At 34.2% G+C, this 23,800-nt stretch overlaps 1 protein-coding gene and 1 non-coding gene across 10 annotated transcripts in view; both read left to right on the forward strand.

The window, feature by feature from the left end:
* EPHA6 (EPH receptor A6) overlaps nucleotides 1-23,800 on the forward strand; it is an 815,440-nt gene that overhangs the window by 126,408 nt on the left and 665,232 nt on the right. For 3 of the 9 annotated variants that reach the window (XM_036070283.2, XM_036070282.2, XM_078061399.1), the window contains one exon: nucleotides 2,050-2,169. The exons of the other annotated variants lie outside the window; for them this stretch is intronic. In XM_036070283.2, coding sequence (XP_035926176.1) covers nucleotides 2,122-2,169 — 48 coding nt within the window. In that variant the 5' untranslated portion in view covers nucleotides 2,050-2,121. The remainder of the gene's footprint in view (nucleotides 1-2,049; nucleotides 2,170-23,800) is intronic. 9 annotated transcript variants of the gene reach the window in all.
* Nucleotides 2,908-3,096, forward strand: LOC118521634 (U2 spliceosomal RNA). The gene has a single exon (XR_004910216.1). It is a non-coding gene; the product is annotated as a U2 spliceosomal RNA (small nuclear RNA).

Here is a 23,800-nt window from a genome sequence, read left to right on the forward strand (position 1 = left end):
CCCCCACAATATTGTACTGTTCATGCTAAATTAAGTTATTAATAGAGTTTTTCTATCAAAATATGAAATGTATTTTCCTATTTTAATGAGTTTTCTTTTCCACAGGGAGAAATAAATTTGCATATATTTAAGCCACAAAGACAGTTGTTTGTAAATAGAATACCCTTCTCTATTTTGATTTTTAACTTTTTTTTTTTTTTTAATGTTATGTTAGTCACCATACAGTACATCATTAGTTTTTGACGTAGTGTTCCATGATTAAATTTAAGTCACAGAGGTCAGGATTAATTTCTATCAGATTTTCCTTCCTGGAAGCTTTGGATTTCATTTTTGTATTTAGAGTTTATTCTTAAAGATCATTTCTAATTTTATTTTGCCATCATTATTAAAGAAATTATATTAACATATTTGTTTTTATCTTAGTTGTAAATTATCATTTATTTTTTAGAGTCAGTTTTTAACTGTTGTTTTGAAATAACCAAATACAGATTTCTAAAAAATCTGACAAAATATATCAAGTGGAAATAGACATTTCTACTGATTTTGTGTTTCATTAAACAAACTACATATTGGGCAACTATAATTTCACTGTATGTATGTGTCATAATCATATGGCAGGTGGGTATAAGAATATTTGTAAAAATTAATTTATAGCATTTACATTATTTTACAGTGTTTTCAGTATCAGTGAGGTTTAGATAAAGTTATAAACTTAAGAGTGGGCAATTGGGAAGGCAAATGACATTGAAGTAAGTGTTAACAGATTAAGGACCATGAAACAATCAGATAATTCAACTGTATTTTTCCTAAAGTACTATCTATCTTAAATATGAAAACATGGGATAGGAAAAAAAAGTCCATTAAATATGATGACTTTAAATATTATCTTTGCTCCTAGCACATAAAAGTTTTCTCCATTACTTGTTTTTTTTAAATATTCTAGCACCATAAAAAATGGTGATACTGTTTATTATTTATATCCACTTTCAGTTATACTACAGAAATTCAAATATTGGCTCTCTAATATCCATCCAAGCCTTATAAAGTTTAATCCAGTAACACTGAGTATTTATATTAATGGTTACTGTTTTAGCAACCTCTCTTCTTTAAATATTTATTACTACATTCATTTTCACTAAACCAGAAGATAATACATAATCAACATTTTTATGGATTTTAGAAAACAACTATAACTAAATCACCAAGAGTTTTACTACACGTCAGGTAGTCAATCCTGGGGAAGAATCAAATCAAAATATATTTCTCATGTTGTAACTAATTACGCTGATCATTTCAACAAATTAAAGATGATATATATCTGCCAACATGCAGTATTGTCTTTTTCATTCAAGATTAGAAATGTAATTAGTGATATTTTCATTTTTGGTAATTCTTATTTATACTCATTAAACAATGCATTTCATTTTTCTGGACTGTATAAGAGCATATAATATTTAAATATTTTTAAAAATCTAGCTTATAAAGAGAGCATATCAAAAGACATATTGTCCTAAAGCATCATATTTCATTTTGTATATAGGATAACCATCCTAAATAGTTCAGTTTTCCTTAGAAAGCATTTTTATGTTTGTGTAGTTCTAAGTATGCTTCTGATCTGACTCACACAAGCATATTTTCAAATATAGCCTGATTTGAATTAATGCAGTGTAATTATATTTTTCTTTTTTTTTTTCAAGATTTTATTTATTTGAGACAGAGCAATAGAGAGTGAGCACAAATGGGGGGAGGTGCAGAGGCAGAGGGAGAAGCAGACTCCCCGCTGAGCAGGGACCCCACTGTGGGACTCCATCCCAGGACCCTGAGATCATGACCTGAGCTGAAGGCAGAGGCTTACCCGACTGAGCCACCCAGGCGCCCCTGTAATTATATTTTTCTTGAGGATTTTGTTAATTTTACATGGGAGGACTCATTAGTGAAAATGAATACGTATGTCATACCATGTAACACCTTCACCATGCAAAGTTGCTAAAACAGTATGGAAAAAACCTCCTAAGGAAAATTTGATATAGCTTTCCTATGCTTTTCCAGACCTATTTTCAACACTGCTAAAAGGGGGGAAAATTCGAGAAGGCACTGAAGAGACCACCTCACCAGACCCTGATGTTACTTCTCCTCTGGATGTACATGCTGCAGCTCCATAGGAGCCAGGTTGGAAAAGTTTCTAGGAAAACAACATATTCCTTAATAACATATATTTTTAAGTAGAAAGATTTTTTTTCTATGGCAGTTTGTCTTTTTAGGCCCCAGAATTAAGTACATGAAAAAGTCTGTACTTTTAGTTTGAACTTACCATTTATTTCTTAATTAAAAATATATCAGTGAGAAACATCTGGCTTCTCAAAAATATTTTTGAAATATGATGGTTTTAAAGCATGTAAAATTAGCTAATTAAAAACATCATGGTTCTATTTCATACATACTATAAAAATATCAAGCTGTTATTAATCCATTATACTAGAGTTTGAGGTTAAATGATTATAAAAATGTATATCAACTTTTTCAAGCACTTGTATATATACTACATAAATGGCAGTAGGTAGTTTCTATATGCTCTTTTTTCTATACCTCAAGCTCTATATTTATTATTGCCCTTGATTCCAAGTGAAAGTTTAAAGGTAATTAAATATTCATATAATGTTGTTAATTCTCTATACCTAGGAGGACTCTGGAGAAGTAGGTGAGTGAGGTAGCAAAACGACCTTAAAAGGGCATTTTTTAAAGACTAATCTCAAAACCTAAATTTCAGATTTTGTGTATTTTGAAATATAATGAATCTCCACTCAGATTATTGAAATGCATTGCAATAAAGAGGGATGATAGTAATTCCATGACTAGAGGTCGCACATTGTAATTGTAACTGATGTATTTTTTTTTAAAACATAGTCAATTGCTTCTTGGCCTTTTGGCTAAATCAGATGTAGTATCTGTTCTTATCAGCTTGATATCTGATATGTCCTCTATCTGAAGATAATATGTAAATGGATTTTTGGAGCAGGGAGGTGGAATATTGGCTTGCTCCATCCACTCCCTTCCATCGACCGGTATTGCGGTATTTCCAGGAATGGTGCACCTCTGCACCACACACACGTAAGGCACAGTCAAGACTTTTAAAAGATATGGTCACTTAGAAGTAATCAAAAGATATGTAAATGAAGAATGGGAAACATAATTCAACTACAGGAACATAATAAATGCAGTTAATTTTTAAGTAAAAGATATAAGAAAAGCAATAGTTATACCACTGACAGTTTAATTCTGAAATGATGAGTGCACAAAAAGTAGGAATTATCTTTGCATGTGTATAAGAGCTAATGTTATAATCGTATATATTTACATGCCTGCTCAATCCAAGCGTGACACTTCTAAAGTTTAAGGCATCTTTCTAATTGTTTATAGTTCTCTCGCCAACTTTTTCACAGAAAAATCTATACTCGGTTTATAGCCTTTATCATATTTGCCTTGTATTACAGTTATTATTTCAGGGAAGTATGCTTTGTTGTTCTTATTCTTCTTTCCTTAGTATTCAGTTGTAAACTCCTTGGTAGAAGTGATCGTATCTCAATATATCATTGTTTCTGTCTCCTATGAGGTTTGATAAATTGATTTTAAAATATTAATTACACAGGAAGTTTGTTCATAGAACTAAATGTACAAAGTCAGACATTAAAAAAAAAAAAATACTTGGTGGGGCACCTGGGTGAATCAGTCGGTTAAGTTGTCTGACTTGATTTTGGCTCAGGTCATGATTTCAGGGGTTGTGAGATCGAGCCCCTCGTTGTGCTTCACACTGGGTTGGGTGTGGAGTCTGCTTAAGATTCTCTCTCTCCCTCTCCTCTTCCCCCCTCTTCCCTTGCTAAAACAAAAACAAACAAACAAAAAATCTTGGCAAAAAGATATGCTTCATAGATAAAATAGGCTATTGGTTCCTAACACTTTGTATTTATTAATTTCAGAAGCATTTATAAATCCATCTACCTGGAAACTGTAAAGCAACTTTGGCGTATGAGGCTATCTTTTCTTAATGGCCTAACACATTGCTAATTTGGACAGACTAGAATGGTGGTCCAAATCCTATTTAAAAAATTCTAACTTTTTCACGTTGCATTGAGTAAAGACTCAATGAGAATGAACTGATTAGTTATCAGTCTAAATAAAATAAGCAATAATAAACATAACCCTAAAGTAAGGAATAGCATGGAGTCCTTTATTTTTTATAAATGAGAGCACTGCTGACAAATTTAGCTGCTCTAAGTTCTGTACAGTATACATCACCAAAGCTGAAAAGAGACAGGCAACAAATGTTAAGATAAAAATGGACCAAGAACAAAATTTTCTAAGAGATTGAGATAGAGAAAAAACGTCATTAATCCTGTTAATAAATAATTTTAATTGAAGTGGTAAACATATTTTTTTTCAGTCAAGAAGAAAGGGTCATCAATACATCAGATTTAGGTGTTCATAGTGACAGGTGAAGTTGAGCAATAGCTCTATAAATAACTGCTCCCAATAAATGAAGCAAATCTCTGGAGGGACTGTAAGAAAGGATTCTAGTCCTTTAAAAAGGATCTGGGGAGTAAGAGATAATTTAGTTCAAACCTCTCATTCTGTCTCATAGTAGAGACTGTATATCTTTATGTGAAGTATACATATAAGTGTCTCTACATATACACACATATGTATGCATACATACATCATATGAAAATTGTAGAGGAAAGATGAGCTAGCAGCCTATATTTTCCTGGGGAAGAAACTATAAAAATTAACTATTAAATGAAAATAAAGGAGATAACAAAAGTGAATTTAAGATTTTGGAAGTTATCATTGAAATGTAAGAAAGGTGAATTATGCAATTCATGATACATGTTCTCTAATATTAATAGTATTAATCTAATGCATCATCAATTATATTATATACATCAGCATATAAATATGCTGCCATATGTTCATCCCCCTTCAGGTACTACACGTTTCTCTAAAAAAATTCCTTGAAAAATTATCTATACGTTGTCTTCATTACTTCTCCATGCAAGGGCTGTCTGTATTCCCCATCTTTTCTCACAAAAGCATTCCACTTTTGTCCAACTGTTCTGCCAAAACAACCCAACTCAAGATCATATGCTCACATTGTCAAATTTAGAAGTCAATTTTCAGCCTTCATTTTATTTGAATTATCAACAGCATTAGTCATATATATTAGCTACCTCTTTTTTGAAACAATTCTATCAGTTAGTTTCCATAACATCAGTCTATTTTGGTTCTTTTCTTATCTTTTCTATTTTCTTTGTTGATTTCTCCTCCAAGGATTGGTAATTTGATTCTCATATTGCCATTTATTCTCCATGTGGTTTTATTCAGCCTCAAGATTTTATATTAACTGAATCCTGAATATATGTTCCAACCTAGATTTCTCCTCTGAACTCAGACTTGTACATCCAGAAGTGTACCTGGTCAACTTGGATGTCTATCAGGCATCTTATATAACATATACTAATCTGAACTCCTTCCTAACCCACCTCAACCTGTTCCTTCCACAGTAATCACTGTTTCACAAAAGGGAGATCCCAGTATTCCAGGACCTTTAGACAAAAACTTGGAAGGTATTTTTTTTTTACTTCACTTTTCCTCAAACTTTATAATGGGTTCAACAGCAAATTTCTCTGGCTTTCCTTTAAAAATATATTCAGAATTTTTTTTCTTTTAAAACAAAAATTTTATTTATTTTTTTTATTTAAATTCCAGTTAACATACAGTATATATTATTTTCAGGTGTATAATATAGTGATTCAACACTTCCTTACAACACCTGATACTCATCATAACAAGTGTACTTGTTTATCCCCATCACCCATTTAACCCATCCCCAATCTACCTCCATTCTGGTAACCATCAATTTGTTTTCTGTAGTTGAGTCTGTTTCTTGATTGCCTTTTAAAACCATTACTGTAACCACTCTGGTCCATGATACCATCACCTTTCCCTTGGATTAATAAAATACCCCTAAATAGATTTTGTGATTCCATATTTACCATCTTCCCCAAGAGTCTGTTTTCCTTTATAGACTTGTGTTGTCCAGTAGGGAACCCCAGAGCTGATGGATTCCCTGAAAGGAAATAGTCTTCACTTACCCTGTATTTTCTGAATTGCACATCTGGACAAATTGAATGAGCAAGTAATTCGTATATGACCAAGTCTAATGAAGGTTGTATAAGCCAGATACTGGAGTTAGGACAGGTTCTCAACTTACTCTAAAAAGAATTATACATTCCTAGCCTGACAAGATAAAAATATAGATCTGTATGACTTTTGTCAGAACACTTAGCAATTCCATATTTAGTTTTCTCATCTGTAAAATAACTAAAATAATGTCACCTACTTTATAGATTTTTGAGGGTTAAGTAAAAAAAAGGTAATCACTTAGTGCAGCACAAAAATACTCACGGATTTATATCTATAATCAAATGATGAAAAATATATAAATCTATAATTACTAATAAAAGTGAGAGATTGAAGTTGAGAACTTTAAGCATATCTTAAAGGCTGCAGAAAAGTGAAGGAGAGCAAATTTGCAGTTATTAAAACCATTATGGTTCTGATACACAGGAAATAGTATCAGCCCCCAAAATGTATGTGGAGAAAAGGAAATATGGCAAAACTGTAAGAAATCAACATTTTCTCAGTAAAATTCTTCATGTAATTTTAATAAATAAAAATCTACACACGTTTTTGATAGATTATTTTTCCCAACCATTTAAAAATAAGTACAAGGGCAAAAATTGGGATTTTCATTTGCACTTCAGTAAAATACACTTTGTATGTTCTTAAAATAGATATACTCATTTAAAAATTAGGTTGTTTTATAGATCAGTTGTTTTCATATGTACTTTATATGCTTTGTTTGTCCTATAAGTCATCAAGGACATTTTCTATCATTGCTACCACACAAAAGAAACTAATTTTTTTTTTTTTTTTTTTGGTGACTCCAAAGTCTGTACTCTGTTACAGTTTGTATTTGACCTTGGTGTAATTTTGGATATTTTGGATATTTTAAAATATATTTCAAATATTAAGGATCAGTGCATTCTTTAAGCTTTAGGAAAATGTAACAAATCTTATTGATGTTACTTTGCTTCCCTGAAAGTTAGAAGAGATTAGATATCTTAAAAATCAATCAATTTTAGGGATCCCTGGGTGGCTCAGTCGGTTAAGCATCTGCCTTTAGCTCAGGTCATGATCCCAAGGTCCTGGGATCAAGTCCCACATCGGGGACTTAGCGGGGAGCCTGCTTCTCCCTCTGCCTGCCGCTCCCCAGTTTGTGCTCTCTCTCTCTAACAAATAAATAAAATCTTTAAAAAAATCAATTTTAAGAAAAACCTCAACAAGCATTTAACATGTAATTATATTTTAATAAAGATGAATTAAATGAAATCATTTCATGTTGTAATTAAATTCATGGTGGAAGGAAAGTATTAATAACTGGTTAGTCATCTTTTCTCTTATCTCCAGACAGCCTCCTTGTACCACAAATTCAAGGAATTTATAGGTATCTACCAGATCCAAGATAAATGAGAATCTGGCCAGGTTACTTTTTATTAAACGAAGTACCTGTACCTAATTGTTGAGATGGCTTCCTGGGTGATAAGTAACTATATTGATACATCAGCGAATCAGAGCAAGGTATAAAAGCTTAAGGGGCTCAGTGCTGATTGGTTTCCTGAAATGAGGTTGTCTTCACATACCCTGTATTGTCTTTTTGATTCTATGTCCTGAATTCTGAGTGAGTGGGATGTTTGGAAGCCCTGCCTTGGAGTCTCCTGCTATGCTGTTGCCTATTGCTGTGTATGGAATTTGGTTGTGTTCCCTATATCCTTTCATAACACTAAACAAATATGATGTTAGATGAAACTTTGGTGTTGGATTATTACTATGTCTGTTGCACTTAATTATTAATTCAAAACCAAGAACACTGCTGTTTATTTATAGGTATATACCAGGTCCTCGATAAGTGAGAATCTGGCTAGGTTACTGATTGATAGAGTAGGAGTTGTAGGTGGTTTTTCACTTCTTTTAAATTTAATTATAATACAGAATTTAATTAAAATCATTAAGGTGAAAATGATAACATAAAACAAAAGTAACTACTGGTAATAAAAGATATGAAGTATATAGAAGTAATGTAGTTGATGAGAAGGTGGGCTTTGTTTTCAAAACTCTGCTCCATTATTTATTAGTTGTGTAACTTTGGGTATATCACCTAACCACTCTCTGCGTCAGTTTCTTTATTAGTAAGATTTGGTTAATAATAATTAATGACCTCATGGGATTGTTTTGAGAATTCAATGAGATATTTAATGAAGTGTGCATATAACATGCTAAATAGTATTATCTATTAGTACAGTATATGACATTAAACCTCTATAATTAATAGGGATTGCAAGAGAATGATATAGGGTTAAATAGGTAACAATTTTAATGACTTAAAAGCATTAAAAAGGAAGGAAAGAGGAATGAGGAGAATTTACTCCTGAAATTTTTTACTTAATGCAAATACAATTTTAAATTGTATTTTTTTCCTTTCTCTCCTTGCTATTTAAGTATCAGTGTTTTCAGCGCTTTCTCTTCCATTTTTCCTTTACTGTTTAAACTTATTCCCCCCTGCGACATCTCAACTGTGGCTACCATAATCATAGAAGGCTAGATATTAATCAAAATATTTTCTACAGTCCTGAACTTTTATCTGAGCCCCAGCACCATAATCCATATTGACTACTAGAAATTCAAGTCTTAACATTAAATGCTTTATGTCCACAAACTTAACAGTCTTAATACTACACTCTTTGTGTCCTTCACTTTCTAAAATAATGTCCTTTTCACTCAATGTCTTCTAACTTAATGAAGTTCTATCTAGGCCAACCTCAGTTTTAAAGCCTTCGATGACTTGCATTATCTGAAGTTACTGTATTTAACGGGCTCTGTAGATTCTTGGAAACCTAGTGTGCACCTGAATTTCCAGCTTCGTATTCTTTCTTTCCAATAGCCTTATGTTCCAACCACAATTTCCATCTTAGAGCCCTGTGGGCATAATTTCTAATCTGTTTCTCTCTACCTACTAGGGATTCTCTTATTTTCTAGTTCTTGGTCTGGCTAAGACCGTTCATTCCCCAATTCACATACTGATACCATGTCTGGTCTGTGAAGCCTAGGACCTCTTAGGCAAGAGTTAATCACTGTTGATCCTAGGCTCCCATAGCATCTTGTGCAGAATGGTGGTGTAACCCTTATTGCCCTTGCTGTTCTGAGGTGTACTGACTTGTGGCTCTCTCCTTTATGAACTTGAAATTCTGTGAAGTCAAGGACTGTGCCTTTTTCTCAGCTGGTAATGTACTAATTCATGAACAAATAACTTTAGTAATTGGATTTTTAAAATTGAAAATACTGAACAATGGAAATTAAACAGAAACAACTGATAATCATTTGTTTTTTGTTTTATTTTGTTTTTTTAAAAGATTTTATTTATTTATTTGACAGAGAGAGAGAGACAGCGAGAGCAGGAACACAAGCAGGGGGAGTGGGAGAGGGAGAAACAGGCTCCCCGCCGAGCAGGGAGCCCGATGCGGGGCTCGATCCCAGGACCCTGGGATCATGACCTGAGCCGAAGGCAGATGCTTAACGACTGAGCCACCCAGGCGCCCACAACTGATAATCATTTGTAAGAGAGAATCTTTCGAAGACACATTTACTCCTTAATAACTAATTATTTGTCTACTCTCACGCCTCCTGATTCTGTGACCTAATTTTAAGTATTGTTTCACGATATATCTCCAAGTTGAACTTTATTCACTTTTCATTACTTTACTTTTCTAAAGATTTATGAGAAAGAGCACAAGCAGGGAGAGAGGCAGAGGGAGAGGGAGACCAGTAGAATCCTCGCTGAGTGGGGAGCCCGATACAGGGCTCGTTCCCAGGACGCTAAGATCATAACCTGAGCTGAAAACAAGAGTCGGATGCTTAACAAACTGAGCCACCTAGGCGCCCCACTTTTCATTACTTTATATATGTATAGTTCTGTACACATCACAATTGCCATTTTCCATTGTGATATATTATTTTTACCAATATAATTTCTACCTAGTTCTTCAGCATTAAACATTGAAATATTTTCCATTGGCATTAGTGATTTAAGAGAGATGGTATTGACTAATTACAATTTTCTTATAATTTAGCCTATGTTTATGTTTTCTTTTTATTATTCTTTGGTTATAAAGTATATTTTAGTTTTGACTTCTTGGCTTTTCTTTTTATTTAGTTAAGATCTGATATTCAGTGTTGGCAGTGACATAATAGTGAAAAATAACTCATTTCTTATTCATTAATTGCTTCATTGTTTCAAATCCCATTTTCAAGAAAAAATAATAAATGCTCTGGTAGAAGGCACATTTTCTTTAGCATCACCAGTATTTGTCTTACAACCAGATGCTGGTTCCATACCATCTACTTTTGTATCCTGCATTACTTTTTACCTATCATTTGATTTAAATTCTTGTTCTAATATACTTTATCTCATATTTGTGATGTAAAAAACTTGAAATATGCCTTCTTTAGTTTCATTATCTTTTATTTTAATGAAGAGGCACTTACTTGATAAAGCAGTAGTATTTACAAAGTACTCATTACTAACTACTCAGTTTTTAATACTTCTTAGTAAAAAGGTAAATAATTTTTAGCTGAAAGAATTCAGGTATTTAAGAGACAATCCCTACTTATGATATAATAGATTATGAACTCAAAAATCAACATCATCATTATCATAGCTCTGTTTTACATTGTATCTCAAAGTTTATCAATATCTTAAGTTATGGAGGTATAACACCCTCATATCAACCCTGTGAAGTCATATTTTTTCTTTATTGTATAGATACAGAATTTGAAGATTAGATAAGATTAAGTAATTAAATTTATTCAAATCACTGTGTTAAAGTTATGGGTTAAAATCACATCTTTTGATTGAAATTTCTAAGTTATAAACTTTTTCCTTTATTACAAACACAGAAAACTGTGCTGAGTACATTATAAATGCAAACTTGGTTTCATAGTCCATAGATTTATGGTAATTTAGAAAAAGAAGAGATCTCTATGACCTGGGGTAGTCGTGAAAAAGTAGCATGGTCTCTGGTAAGGAAGGAAGATTGGAATTAAAGAGTTGGTTTGCTATTTTTCAGCAATCTAGGTAACTGTGGTTTACATGGTTTGAGCTCAAGGTAGAAAAGGTTGGTAGCCCTAATTCTGGCAACCAGGGGTCTTGGAAAACTTAATCCTTTTTTATTACCCAAGCTGACTGAGTACTTGTCCCATTCTTCCATGCTATACCAGGAAGAAACTCATCGCTTAGCTTCCCCTCATACCCCCATCCAGACAAGAAGGGGAGCTAGTTATGGTTGGAGCCTTGTGTTGAATGGCCTGATAAGCACCACTGAGCACAGTGACGCACACATAATAGATACGTTTTCTAAACTTACTTTCTATTTAGTATCAGGGTCAGTATTTGAATTCAGGATTTTCTGCATTTTCCATAGCCTATATTTTTCACCATACCATGTAACTTAGGTTTGCCATACTTTGTTGTATGCCAACCAAATACTTAATTTTTTTAATGAGAAATTGCATTTGGAAACTCAATTTAGTATTTATATCTTTGAAAAATAAAGTACAAATTTTACATTTTAAATGTTTTAATCACTATCTATTGAGAAGTTGATTAGTAAATCATTTAGTATTTATGTTATTGAAAATTACAAGTGAATTATCAGAGCTAATAGTCACCTCTAATTTAAAGACTCACGTTATCATCTCTCCTTTCTTTCACTACAGAAGCAATTTTAAAATAGTTTTTTTTAATATATTTACAACTTTATTTTACAATGCAGTATTTCATAAAGTGGCTGTATTAATTTACATTTTACCAACAATGGATAAGAGTGTCTGTTACTTCACATTTTTATACATAGCTTTATATCCTCACATCACATATAATAATAATTAATTTGACTACTTAACTTTTACCAGGCCAGTGGATGTAAAAAAAATAATTTCAGGGTATTTTTAATTTGCATTTCCTGTTCATTTATGAGAGTGAGTTTCTTTTCATATTTATTAGCCATTCTTTTTTCCTTTTTTGTTCAAGTATTTTGCTCCTCTTTTCATTTTATGTTTTCTTTTTCTTGTCGATTTTTGAGAATTCATTTTATATGTTCTGAATATGTATTCTGAACATATTTATTATTACATATGTTGTAAGTATTTAAAGTTTATAATTTGTCTTGTCACTTTGTAGTATCTTCAAAATAGAAGCTTTATATTTAATGTAATCATATATACATTTTTCCACTTTTGTATTTGTATTTCTTTTTTTTTAAGATTTTATTTATTTATTTGAGAGAGAGAGTGAGAACACGAGCCAGGGAGAGGAACAGAGGGAGAGAGAAAGAGAGAGAGAGAGAGAGAGAGGGAGAGAAGCAGACTCCCCGCTGAGCAGGAAGCTTGACTGGAAGCTCCATCCTGGGACCCAGAGATCATGACTGGAGCCAAAGGCAAATAATTAACAAACTTAGCCACCCAGGCACCCCTGTATTTGTATTACTTACAGAAATTATATATGTTAGCAATAAAATAAATAATAGCAAAGTCCATGAAGTAAAATGTGAAGTTTTTGGCTTCTACTTGCTCTCTTAAAGGACGTTAACTACTTCCTTAGTGTTAACTCCTAATTAAAACTTCGTATTGTTGACACAAAATGAACAAACCTTTCAGAATTAAAAAAAGAGAGAGAGAGCAAAAGAGAGAGAAAGCTTTATTCCAGCCCAAGTTAGGACAGCTGCCCGGGATACACAATTTTCACAAATAAGAGAGTGCTCCAGTAAGGGAACATTTTGTGTAAGGTTATATACATTTTTTACAGAAAAAGTTATAAATTAACTTTTCGGAAAGTTGAGACCTTATCTTAAGTTTCTAGTATATGCAGGCTGTATGACTTTAATCTTATGGGAGGCAGGAAACTTTCTTACTTTTTCTTATCTTTTCTGTTCAGAATGCTCCTTTTGGTTACTTTCTTTAAGCAGATTTACAGTCTGCTTGGGGCAGAAATAGAGCCCAGGTTTGAGGTTTCAGGTAGTCATTTTGACCTTGCTAAATGTTAAAGTATAGCTTCCCTGGGATCCCAGGAGCAAGGCCTACAATTCAAAGTTGAAAATTTCCCTTATCAGTATCTATCTTTCCAGGCCTTTTTTTAAAAAAAAAAAAAAATTAAAATGGTCCAGTTCTACAAATTTTTTATGCAGGTTTGTTTGACCTCACTTGATAATACATCATATATTATGATATATTACATATATATGTATATATCATGCTTCTATATTAGCATGTGCTGACCTATCTCATACTTGCCATTCCCTTTTTCTCTTATACCCCACCCCATATCCAAATCATTAGCAAGTCCTATCAGGTCAGCCTTAAAATATATCTGGTATCATTACATTTACTGCTGCTATTTTAGTCTAGAGACTATCTCCTCTCACTTGAACTATTTTAATAGCATATTAACTGATGTCCCTCCATCACTTGCCTTCTGCAGCCTATTATCCAGATAGCAACCAGTATGACCCACTTAAAACATAAGCCAGATCTCATCATTCCTCATGACAAAACCTTCCAGTCATTTGAAATCTTATTAAGAGCAAAAGTCAAAATCCTCACTATAGCCTGCTTGAGTCTTAGTGATCTTTCTTCTCAGCTATCTCTTTGAACTCATTTCTTAACCTCTGCCACTCTTACACACTGAACTCTAGTCACACTGGCCCCTTGCTGTTTCTCAAATAAGTTGCACTTGCTCCCAACTCATGCCCTTTGATCTATTTCCTCTTCCTTTAATGCTCTTCCCCCATATTTCTTCTTGTCTTGCCCCCTCAGTTAAGTTTCAAATATCACTTGATTATCTTCTATAAAAGAACACCTGTCTTGTTCACTCACAGCTCCCTTACCTTACTTCATTTTATTTTTCTCTATAGCACTTTTCACCAGTGGTATTTCATAATGTTTCTTCTTAATTTTCTTTAAAACAAGGTATCACCTAATAAATATTCTTTGAAAGCAGAGAGTTTGTCTTACATTTTCACTGGTGTGCATCCTAAATAGAACACTATCTGCCACATGACACGTTCTTAATAAATATTTATTGAATGAATTACTGAATGATTTGAATGATGAATGAGCTTATCTTAACAACTCTATGTAAAGTATAGATCAACCATTATTTACCCATTGACCTATTGTAGATATTTCATTTGTCTCTAATTTTTCACTAATAGCAATACTTTTCAGTGAACATTCTTGTATTTCTATGGCATATTTCTAAAAGTAGACATATTGTATCAAAGGGTATAAAAATTTAAATTTGATGTGTGCTGACAAGGTGACCTTCAAAAAGATGGATTATATGTATCTTTACAATACTGTTTTTATCCATGGACCTGCTATATCTGTTACATTTATTCAGGCTTCCATGTATTAATGAGTTTTATTCATACATGTGAATAGACTTGGTATTTATTCATTCTGTTTATGGTTTTTCAGTGTCTATGCAGGAAATACTTAAGGTATTTAGTACTGCATATTTTCCAAGGAGGCAGAAGGGAAGCAGTTTTTTTTATGTGAAAAATTTTCACTTAAGCTGCGGAAGTTAAGATTGGTTCAGTTTAATACTTGTTATCAGTATTCCCTGCCTTTTTTTTTTTTTTTTGAACTCATTTTTGGTAAACTTCAAGATTAATGGCAAAAGGAATATGTGACCTAGGAAAAAGATATTATGATGTGTATTTATAGAAGCAGGCAGAAATTTTAAGAAATAAGGATCAAGGTTGGCACTTTTTATTGAATAATCTTTATTTTAACCATCACAGACAGAATTCGATGATTTAAAAGGATATATAATGAACAACACTCATCTTATTATCCATATTAGTAAATCTAGTATTTACCACCTTCTTACACATTATGCTAATGACTTTTCAGTTGGATGCACTTTAATTAAAATATAGGAGTCACTCGAAAATTGTTACAAGTAAGAGCAAATACAAACTGTGCTTGTGTGATATGAAAAATGCTTTGAAGAAATCAGCTGAAGAATCATTTGCTGGTAGCTCTAAGGGATAAAAATGTTTAAAACACATGCTTTTCTCATAGTTATATGAATCAGTATTCAGTAGGAAATGGGGTAAACATGTCCTCTACATTTCTGAGCAAATGTTTTAGCAGGTTAGTGTCAAAGGTTGCTAAATGGAAAAATGAACATGAAAATAAATTTTAGAGTCTTATTCAATACATATGCATTTCTTTACAAGTGTCTTCCTAAACCTTCTAAAGAAATAACAATTCATACACACAGAAATGACTTAGAGATTGGTAATTAGAAATAAAATTTCTCTCCTCAAAGGTTATTAAGAAACTGCTAATAAGAGGTTACATAGGTGATAGTAACTAATGTTGATGAGTGAATCAGAGTTTAAACATATCCAGATAGCTATGACCCATTGAAATGACTAGACGGCTTCGAACCCAGCTTAACTAAAATGAATACAAATAATGCACTTAGCCGAAAGCTGGAAAATAACTATCAGGTTTTTGAGGTTCTGGGAAGAAATCTGATGGACTCTGTTGCCTCTTTTTATTCCTTCTAGCTGAGTGCTATGACTTTGGAATGAAAAGATACGTTAAGTAAACAGCAGGTTACAGAGTTTAGGATTCTATACAGAGGGGTTCTTGGCAAGCTAGACTACACATTTTGCAAAGATCTGAATTAATTGGCAGGAGAATTTTCCCTGTGATAAGGAAGGCATTAAAATAAAATTTAATAAAAAGGAAGAAAAAGTTGTCCAGATAATTCCAGATACCCAGTATAAGAGAGAAAAAAGGTGGAGAAAATTTGAATCACAGTGATGAGAAAAGTTAAGAACTGAATGAAATAAAATACTTACAGACTTAACTGTCAGTATATTGAACAGAGCAGGAATACTGTGCAGAGTGATTTGGAAAATAACAAGGAGTCATTCATAGGATTTTGGATAACAGCAATGCAGTGGCATTGGGGAATCAAAACTTATGACCCAAAAGGAGAGAAATCTCTGAAGTTGTAGAGTATTTGGAGAATGTAAAAAGGAAAAAAAATAAGTTTTGGCAATGTTGAATGGCTAAGGACATCACCATAGTATACACAGAGGTTTTCAATTTAATTTTGAAAATTTGAACCAAATAAAGATACAAAATGGGCCTTTATCTTATGAATCTTTTCATATATGCAGAACCATGTTTTACTTAATTTTAATGAAATCTCCTATTTCACAATGTAAAGAATCTGTAACTGGGAATGCATCATGGACTTGAGAACCTTGTAACTACAAAGAATAATAGAAGTTATTAAATTTTAATCCCTTGTTAAATTCCTGTCAACATAGCAGAAAAAGTGTTGTGAAAATAATGGAATCTTTGGAAGTAAATAATAAGTTACATTGGAATTTTCACTAGTTAAATAAAACAAAGGAGTTGGAAAAAAGTTACTAGTTAAATAAAACAAAGGGGTTGGAAAAAGTAACAATTTATTTCTGTTAATTTTTATTTAAACAAAACTCTGATGATGCACATGCCTGGGATCTCCCCCAAAACTGTGCTACTGCACAAGAAAAAGTAGAGAAGATGTAATAAACCTATGCCTCTTAGCAACTAGTTTAAGACAGTCTGAAATCTCAGCAGTGGGGCTTTATAAGTCTGTATTCTATTGTTCTCCAATAATGTGACTCATCTACTCACTGAATATTAGATTTCTCCATTCTCTACTATTATGTTTCCTTTAAGATTTTGATTTTTTAAGTTCGGATATTTGCTAGTTCACGGACTTTAGAATATGTGACTCAACTTCTATAAGACTTTATCTCCTTATATGTAAAATGTAGATAATAATATTATCCCCCTTGTAAGATTTTTGTGAGGACTAAAGATGATACTGCGTGTAAAGTCTTAACACAATGGGTGTGCTCATTCAATAAATACGGTAATAATATTGATCAATACTTTAATAATATTGGTAATGGTATTTATTGAATGATTTAGATTTTCTGGTACTGGCATTTTGCATGGCATTCTTACTATATGTTTGTTGGATGGAGAGATGGATGATAATGGATGATTAAAATGAAGTATACATTGTTATTTCTCTTGTGAAAATTCACAGTCTTCATATTCATATTGATGAGTTTCCCCCAATAATTGTTTTATTTATTTATTTTTTTAAAGATTTTATTTATTTATTTGACAGAGAGAGACACAGCGAGAGAGGGAACACAAGCAGGGGGAGTGGGAGAGGGAGAAGCAGGCCCCCCACTGAGCAGGGAGCCCGATGCAGGGCTCGATCCCAGGACCCTGGTATCACGACCTGAGCCGAAGGCAGACGCTTAACGACTGAGCCACCCAGGTGCCCCTGTTTTATATTTTTAAAGGGTCATTTTTGCTCCACTATGATTACTAAATGGATCATGAAGGGGGCAAAAGTAAATGTAGGGAACTAGTTGGATGACAATTCAATAGCACCTGTAAGAAATGAGGATGGTTTGAACTAAGTTGTTGGCAACACAGATGGAAAAAAAGTGGTGTATGTTGAATATGTTTGGAAAGTAAAGCTAATGTGACTAGTCAAATTGTGTGTCAAATATGAGAGGAAAAAATAAGTGAAGGATCACTCCTAAACTTTTGTCCTCACTACCTGTAGATTGTGGTTGCATTTGCTAAGATGAGTGAGACTGGCAGAGGAGCAGAAGGGTGGAAGGGTGGAAGGGTAAAACCAAGAGTTCTGTTTCAACATGTTTTGTGATATCTATTAGACATCTAAGTGTTCAAAAAGGTTATTGTATATATGAGTTTGGGATTTAGTGGAGAGGTGAGAGTTCTAGATAGAAATTTGGAAATTATTGGTATGAAGATTATATTTAAAATCAGCAGACTGACTGAGATTACCTAGTGAGAGAGTGTAGACTCTAAAAAGTAGTAGGAATAACTCATGGTTTCAGTTACTCCCAGTATCTAATTCCTTCATAAACTAGACTTCCACATTGTTCTCATAGTCTTTATAATCACTCTATATCATAAACTTTCAGATTTAGTTCCAAATGCTAACTGGTCCTCCTACCCACAACCCACCCTGCATTCCATGTTTCTTAGTTCAAATTTCTAAAAAGAAATACCTGATTGACCTACATCAACATAATAGTTCATGACAATTAAGTTAGGGGCTTACTTTCCTTCACTAACCTGGATTACTTTCCTCTAGACTAGGAACCGATATTTTCAATATATACCATGTATTAAATATTATGCTATACATTGTACATAAGTTATCTCATTAAATGATTGAAATAAGCTAATTGATAAGTACCCTTAATTTTATTACATTAAGAAAGGAGAATCAAAATAAATCTCCCAGATCACAAAGCTTGTAAATTATGGAGTTGGGATTTGAAAACAAACCTAAGTTTGTTTAACATAACTCCAAAACAAACATAACTCCAAAGTCTAAATTTAAGAAGAAAAAGTTATAAGGATTTAAGTCCTGAGTTGCTTTTAGCCATGTTTATCTGTCTGTGAACAAACTCATAGACAATAAGGTGGAAAAAGCCAGTAAACAAACACTAGAGAATAGGACTGAAAATTCTAACGATATTTGAGTTTTGGAGTCCGTTCTTCCCTCCATCCCTGCCTTTTCTGTGGTGCTATAGAAACCAGTAAGTTCCACCTTTTTACTTAAGATTGTTCAACTGGACTATGTTAAATAATATAGACATGATATACAACAGAGACAGGGATGAATATTATTAAATATATTTATCAATAAATATGTTATTTAATTAATAAAGATATAATTAATATATTGTAAAACTCATTGTTTTAAGTGTACAACTCAGTGACTTTGGTATAGTCATGGAGCTGTGCAACCATCACTACAAAGCTTAGAACACATTCATCATCACAAAGGAAACCCTCTACTCAGTAATCCCTCCTTATGCCCTTCTCAGCTCATCTCACCCCAACCTCCATCACTAGGCAAACATTCATCTACTTTCTTTTTCTATACATTTGCCTATTCTGGACATTTGATATAAATGGAATCATACAATTTATGTGGTGTTTTGTGAGTGGTTTCTTTTTCTTAGCATAATGTTTTCAAGATTCATCCATGTTATAGCATGTTTTTTTAATTCATTTAGCATTTATTCCTTTTTATTGTCAAATACTATCCAATTATACAGATGTACTGCATTTTATTTATCCATTCTCCTGTTGTTAGATATTTGTTTCCTGCACTTTTGGCTCGTATGATAATGCTGCTATGAACATTCATTTGTAAGTTTTTGTGAGGAAGTATGTTTTCATTTCTCTTGGGTATGTACCTAGGAATGGAATTGTTGGGTCATATGACAACTCTATGTTTAACATTTGAAAAACTGCCAAACTGTTTTCTAAAGTGTCCGTGCCACTTTATATTCCTACCAGCAATATATGAGGCTTTCAATTTCTCCACACTTTCACAGGCATTGATTGTTATTTGTCCTTTTGCTTATAGCCATCCTAGTGGGTGTGAAATGGTTTCACATTTTGGTTTTGATTTATGTTTCCCTAATGTTTAATGATTTGAGAGCTTTTCATGTGCTTATTAGCCTTTGTCTATTTCCTTTGAAAGATTTCTATTCAAACACTTTGCCTATTTTTTATTTGGTTGTCTTTTAGTTGTCTAATTGGAAGAGTTTTTTTACACTGGATACAGGTCGCTTATCATTTATAGGATTTACAAATAGGGTCTTCCACTCGGCGAGTTGTTCCTTTCTTCATATATTACTTGCAGCACACAAGTTTTTAATTTTGAAATCCAAGTTATCTAGTTTTTCTTTTGTAGCTTGTTCCTTTGGTTTCATATCTAAGAAAACAACTGATTAATCCAAAGTCACAGAGATTTAGTCCTGTGTTTTCTTTTAAGATTCTTATAGTTCTAGCTCTTATATTTAGGTTGATGGATCATTTTGCATTAATTTTTGTGTACAGTGTAAGAAAGGGATCCAACTTCATTCTTTTGCATGTAGGTATACAATTGGCCTGAATATTATGTTTTTTTTTTCAGTAATATGTTGCTCATGAAACAGGGGGCAAAGCTCTACTGGGGGTGATTCAAGAACCTTTGTTTAATATGTAGCATTTGTGAATTTCCTGAGGTATGAGTAGAATTTGGATGGGTAGAGATGTAGTAGGGGAGAGAATGACAGGCATAGGTGGAAAAGAGAAAGGAGAACAAAAGTTAAAATAACTATTTCATTTTGGCAAGGTTTGCAGAGATCTTAGAACCCAAACATCAACAGTCCTTGAGACAATAGTTCAAGTACAAGAAATGTCTTTGGGAGGTACCTTGGCTTTATCCATCACTGGAGGCAAGTGAACTGTTGTATTTGTGAACCAATTTTCTAGAAACCTTTGGTTAAGGACTGCTTGGAGTGTGTGTTAATTTCCCAGAGCTTGTGGTACCCTCTCTGGTATCATAGATACTTTCCTCAAGGGACTTGGCCTGCTGTTTAGTTGGTGGGCTTGGGGTATGAGAAACACTGTAGTGCAGAATGTGGGTCTGGGATAGTAACTTCACTGTCAGCACTGATATTAGCTTTGATGTGTTCTGGTCTTGAACTTCTTTGGTTTTGAAGTCCAGCAGTGCCGTCATTGGTGTCTCAGCTATCTCACATCTTGGAACATCATGATCTTTTAGCCAGTGCCACACATCCTTGTGTGTCCATTTCCTCTGGTTGCCATTCTAGCCTGGCTGCCTATTTTGACACTTAGGACATTTGTGTCCACCTTTCATCTTACATTCAAGTGTTGCCATCTGTCCTCTGTTATTCCAAGTAAGCAGACCTCCAACTGCACTTTCAAGTCTGGTCTATAAATCACAACCTGAGTTTCCCAAGATAGGGCTCTCCTCGTTAGCACATTCCCTTTTGCTGGAGGGAAGTGTGTGTTTAGGGCCATCCCAGGAATATAGTCAACTGGTGGATTCTTTAGTGTTGTTTTAATACAGCATACAGTTGTATGCTTATCTCTCAAGTTTTGATCCCCTCATCAAAACTTGGCACAAGTATTTTTACCTTTTTTACTTTAGATTATTATCACCGCCTCTGCCAATTCCTGCTTCAAAGAAGTATCCTAAGATCCTGACAGCATGCAATAACGGCTCTAGGTGTCAGTAAATTCTGGGTTATAGGTGAATGGTCCCCATATCAATCAACTCTCTTTTATCTGGCCTTATGTTCTGCCCTCCCTTGTCCAATAGTCTTGAGATCCATTCCCAAGCATTGTTTCAGTATTCCTGCTTATACATATTAGCCCTTGTAGTTCTTTTGATCAATAATCCCTTCCCTCCAAATGAAGGGAGAGTACTTCTATAGTTGAGTTACACTGAGAGTTAACTGTACTTGTTGGCCTAGAAGCCTTGAAGAAGGTGAAGAGAGAGATCTTGAAGAGGGCTGGCCAGATATCTGCCTGAGATAAGGCCACGGCCTGTCTCCCAGGCAAAGAGAGGCTGTTGTCCTTTAGCAAAGGTGAAAGAGCTATTTCTTCAGGCCCACACATCTTAGGGAGATCTAGGGATTCAAGTTCTCAAATATTTCCATCCCTTTCCATTTCTGAGTCTTAGATCTTTCCATGTACTTCCTGACTTTATGCAAGAGACACAACGAGGCTGTGAATTCACTCTTCTCTGCAGTTTGGTTTCTTGCACAGTCAGATCCTAAGCTTGGTTTGCATCCTTAACTGCTTTTCTGTTGTAAGAGACTAGTGTATCTATAAATGCTATTTTTAAAAAGTCCTTTTATTTCACTCCATGCTCTGAGTTGGGTGTTGGCTGAGTTGTGCATATCATTTTTTCCAGTGCATTGATAACATTTAATTTATTGTAATTACCTTGGCTACTGTAGTGTCACTTAAATCCTGGAGATATTACATAAACTAATGCAACCCCTCCACCTTATGATATCTCAGTTCACCACAGGTAAGAATGTTAGCAATTTAGATATTCTGGAATTCCAGGGGTTGTCACTGTCCTGCTTACTGCCAATAGTGGAATCCTTGTTGCCATTTGTCCAGTGAGTAATCCATTTACTGAATCATTTTTGTACCAATTAACTTAGTTGCAGTTCCTCTATAAGCTAATGCTTATAGGTAGTTTATTTGGGATCAAAGTTGGGAAGGAAAAGTGATATAGAAAAAGGATGGTAGGAATAACGCAATAATAAACTTTGTTAAGCTAGTTAAAACCACGGATAACTGGAGCTTAATACCATTGGAACATTCAGGGAAACAGTATAAAACACATCTCAAAGCCTAAATTCAATGAGTTATTTGCTGAGGGCTTTTCCCCTAGGGATGTTAATTTGTCAGCACTTCTGACCTGGTGTGTACACAGACAGAGCTTCTGTAGTTTGGGGGAATTAAAAAAACCAATCCTCATGCACAGAGTTGATGTTAGAACATTCTGAAAGGTCAGAGGAAGTGGGCAGAACACTGACAGCATCAGCTACAGGGAAGAAGAAAAACTAAGGTTAATTAATGTCAGGGTTCAAGATTCTGGCTTAGGAAGATTCTGAACTTACTTCCTCCCACAGACACAACAAATATATAGCTACATGTGGACTAATTCCCTCTGAAAAGAACCCGAGAACTAGCTGAACACCTGCAGGACCACACCACGATGGATAGGAGAGTCAGAGACATGCTCTCACCAGAAACCCTATGCTCAGTGTGGCTGCCCACAGCATAGAGGGATCTCAAGAGAGAAAAACAAACAAATATAAATGGAGCTTTTCCCTAAGGAGAAAAGGTTTATGCCCCATACCAGGCACCCCAACCCTCAAGTCCTGCACCAGAGAGATGAGCCCCTGAAATGTCTCATTTTGAAAACCAACGAGGATTATGTTCAAGAAAAATGTAGTTTTGTAGGGAACAAAGATTTTGATTTTAAAGGGCTCACGTGCAGACCTGCTTACCCTGGGACATAGCACAAAAAGCAGCAGTTTGGCAAGAGCCTACACCATAGGTGAAGGAGATTTACTTGCTAAACTTAAAGTATCTGCTAGAGGAGTACAGGTCTGTTGGAAGTTTCTCTGAGGATGGAACACAGGTAGATGCTATTTGTATAGTCTCCCTCTACCTTGCTGGCACCAGCACTGGCAGGCATCATTTTTTTTTTTTACCCTCCTAACTGCCTAATAGCACTGCATGAACAGCCTGACCCCTACCCCCACCCTACTTGTGCTGCCCTGATAGACACAAAGGCTTACCCCTAACCTCTCCATACAACTTGCACAGCCCGGGCAGATATAGCAGGTGAGCAGCCCTGCCTCCCCACCCCACCACCACCACTCTTATAACCCTGCCCAAGCCAATGGGCATGTGCAGCCACTTAGGAAATGTCCTTTGAGTGCTAGGCTTGGGTTGCCAAGGAGGATTGTGATTTTGTACTCCATGGGTCTGAAATAATTGGGGAGACAGCTCAAGAGACAATGAAGAACTAAAACAAGGTTAAATGATAAGGTGCATGCCTTACATAGAGCCACTCCTTCAAGAAGGAAGAGAGATAGCTGTTGCACATAATACACGGAAGCATAGAGAATCAAGCAAAATGAGGAAACAAACGAACATGTTGCAGATGAAG

Source organism: Halichoerus grypus, chromosome 1 (genome assembly GCF_964656455.1).
Source record: "Halichoerus grypus chromosome 1, mHalGry1.hap1.1, whole genome shotgun sequence".
Taxonomy (NCBI): domain Eukaryota; kingdom Metazoa; phylum Chordata; class Mammalia; order Carnivora; family Phocidae; genus Halichoerus; species Halichoerus grypus.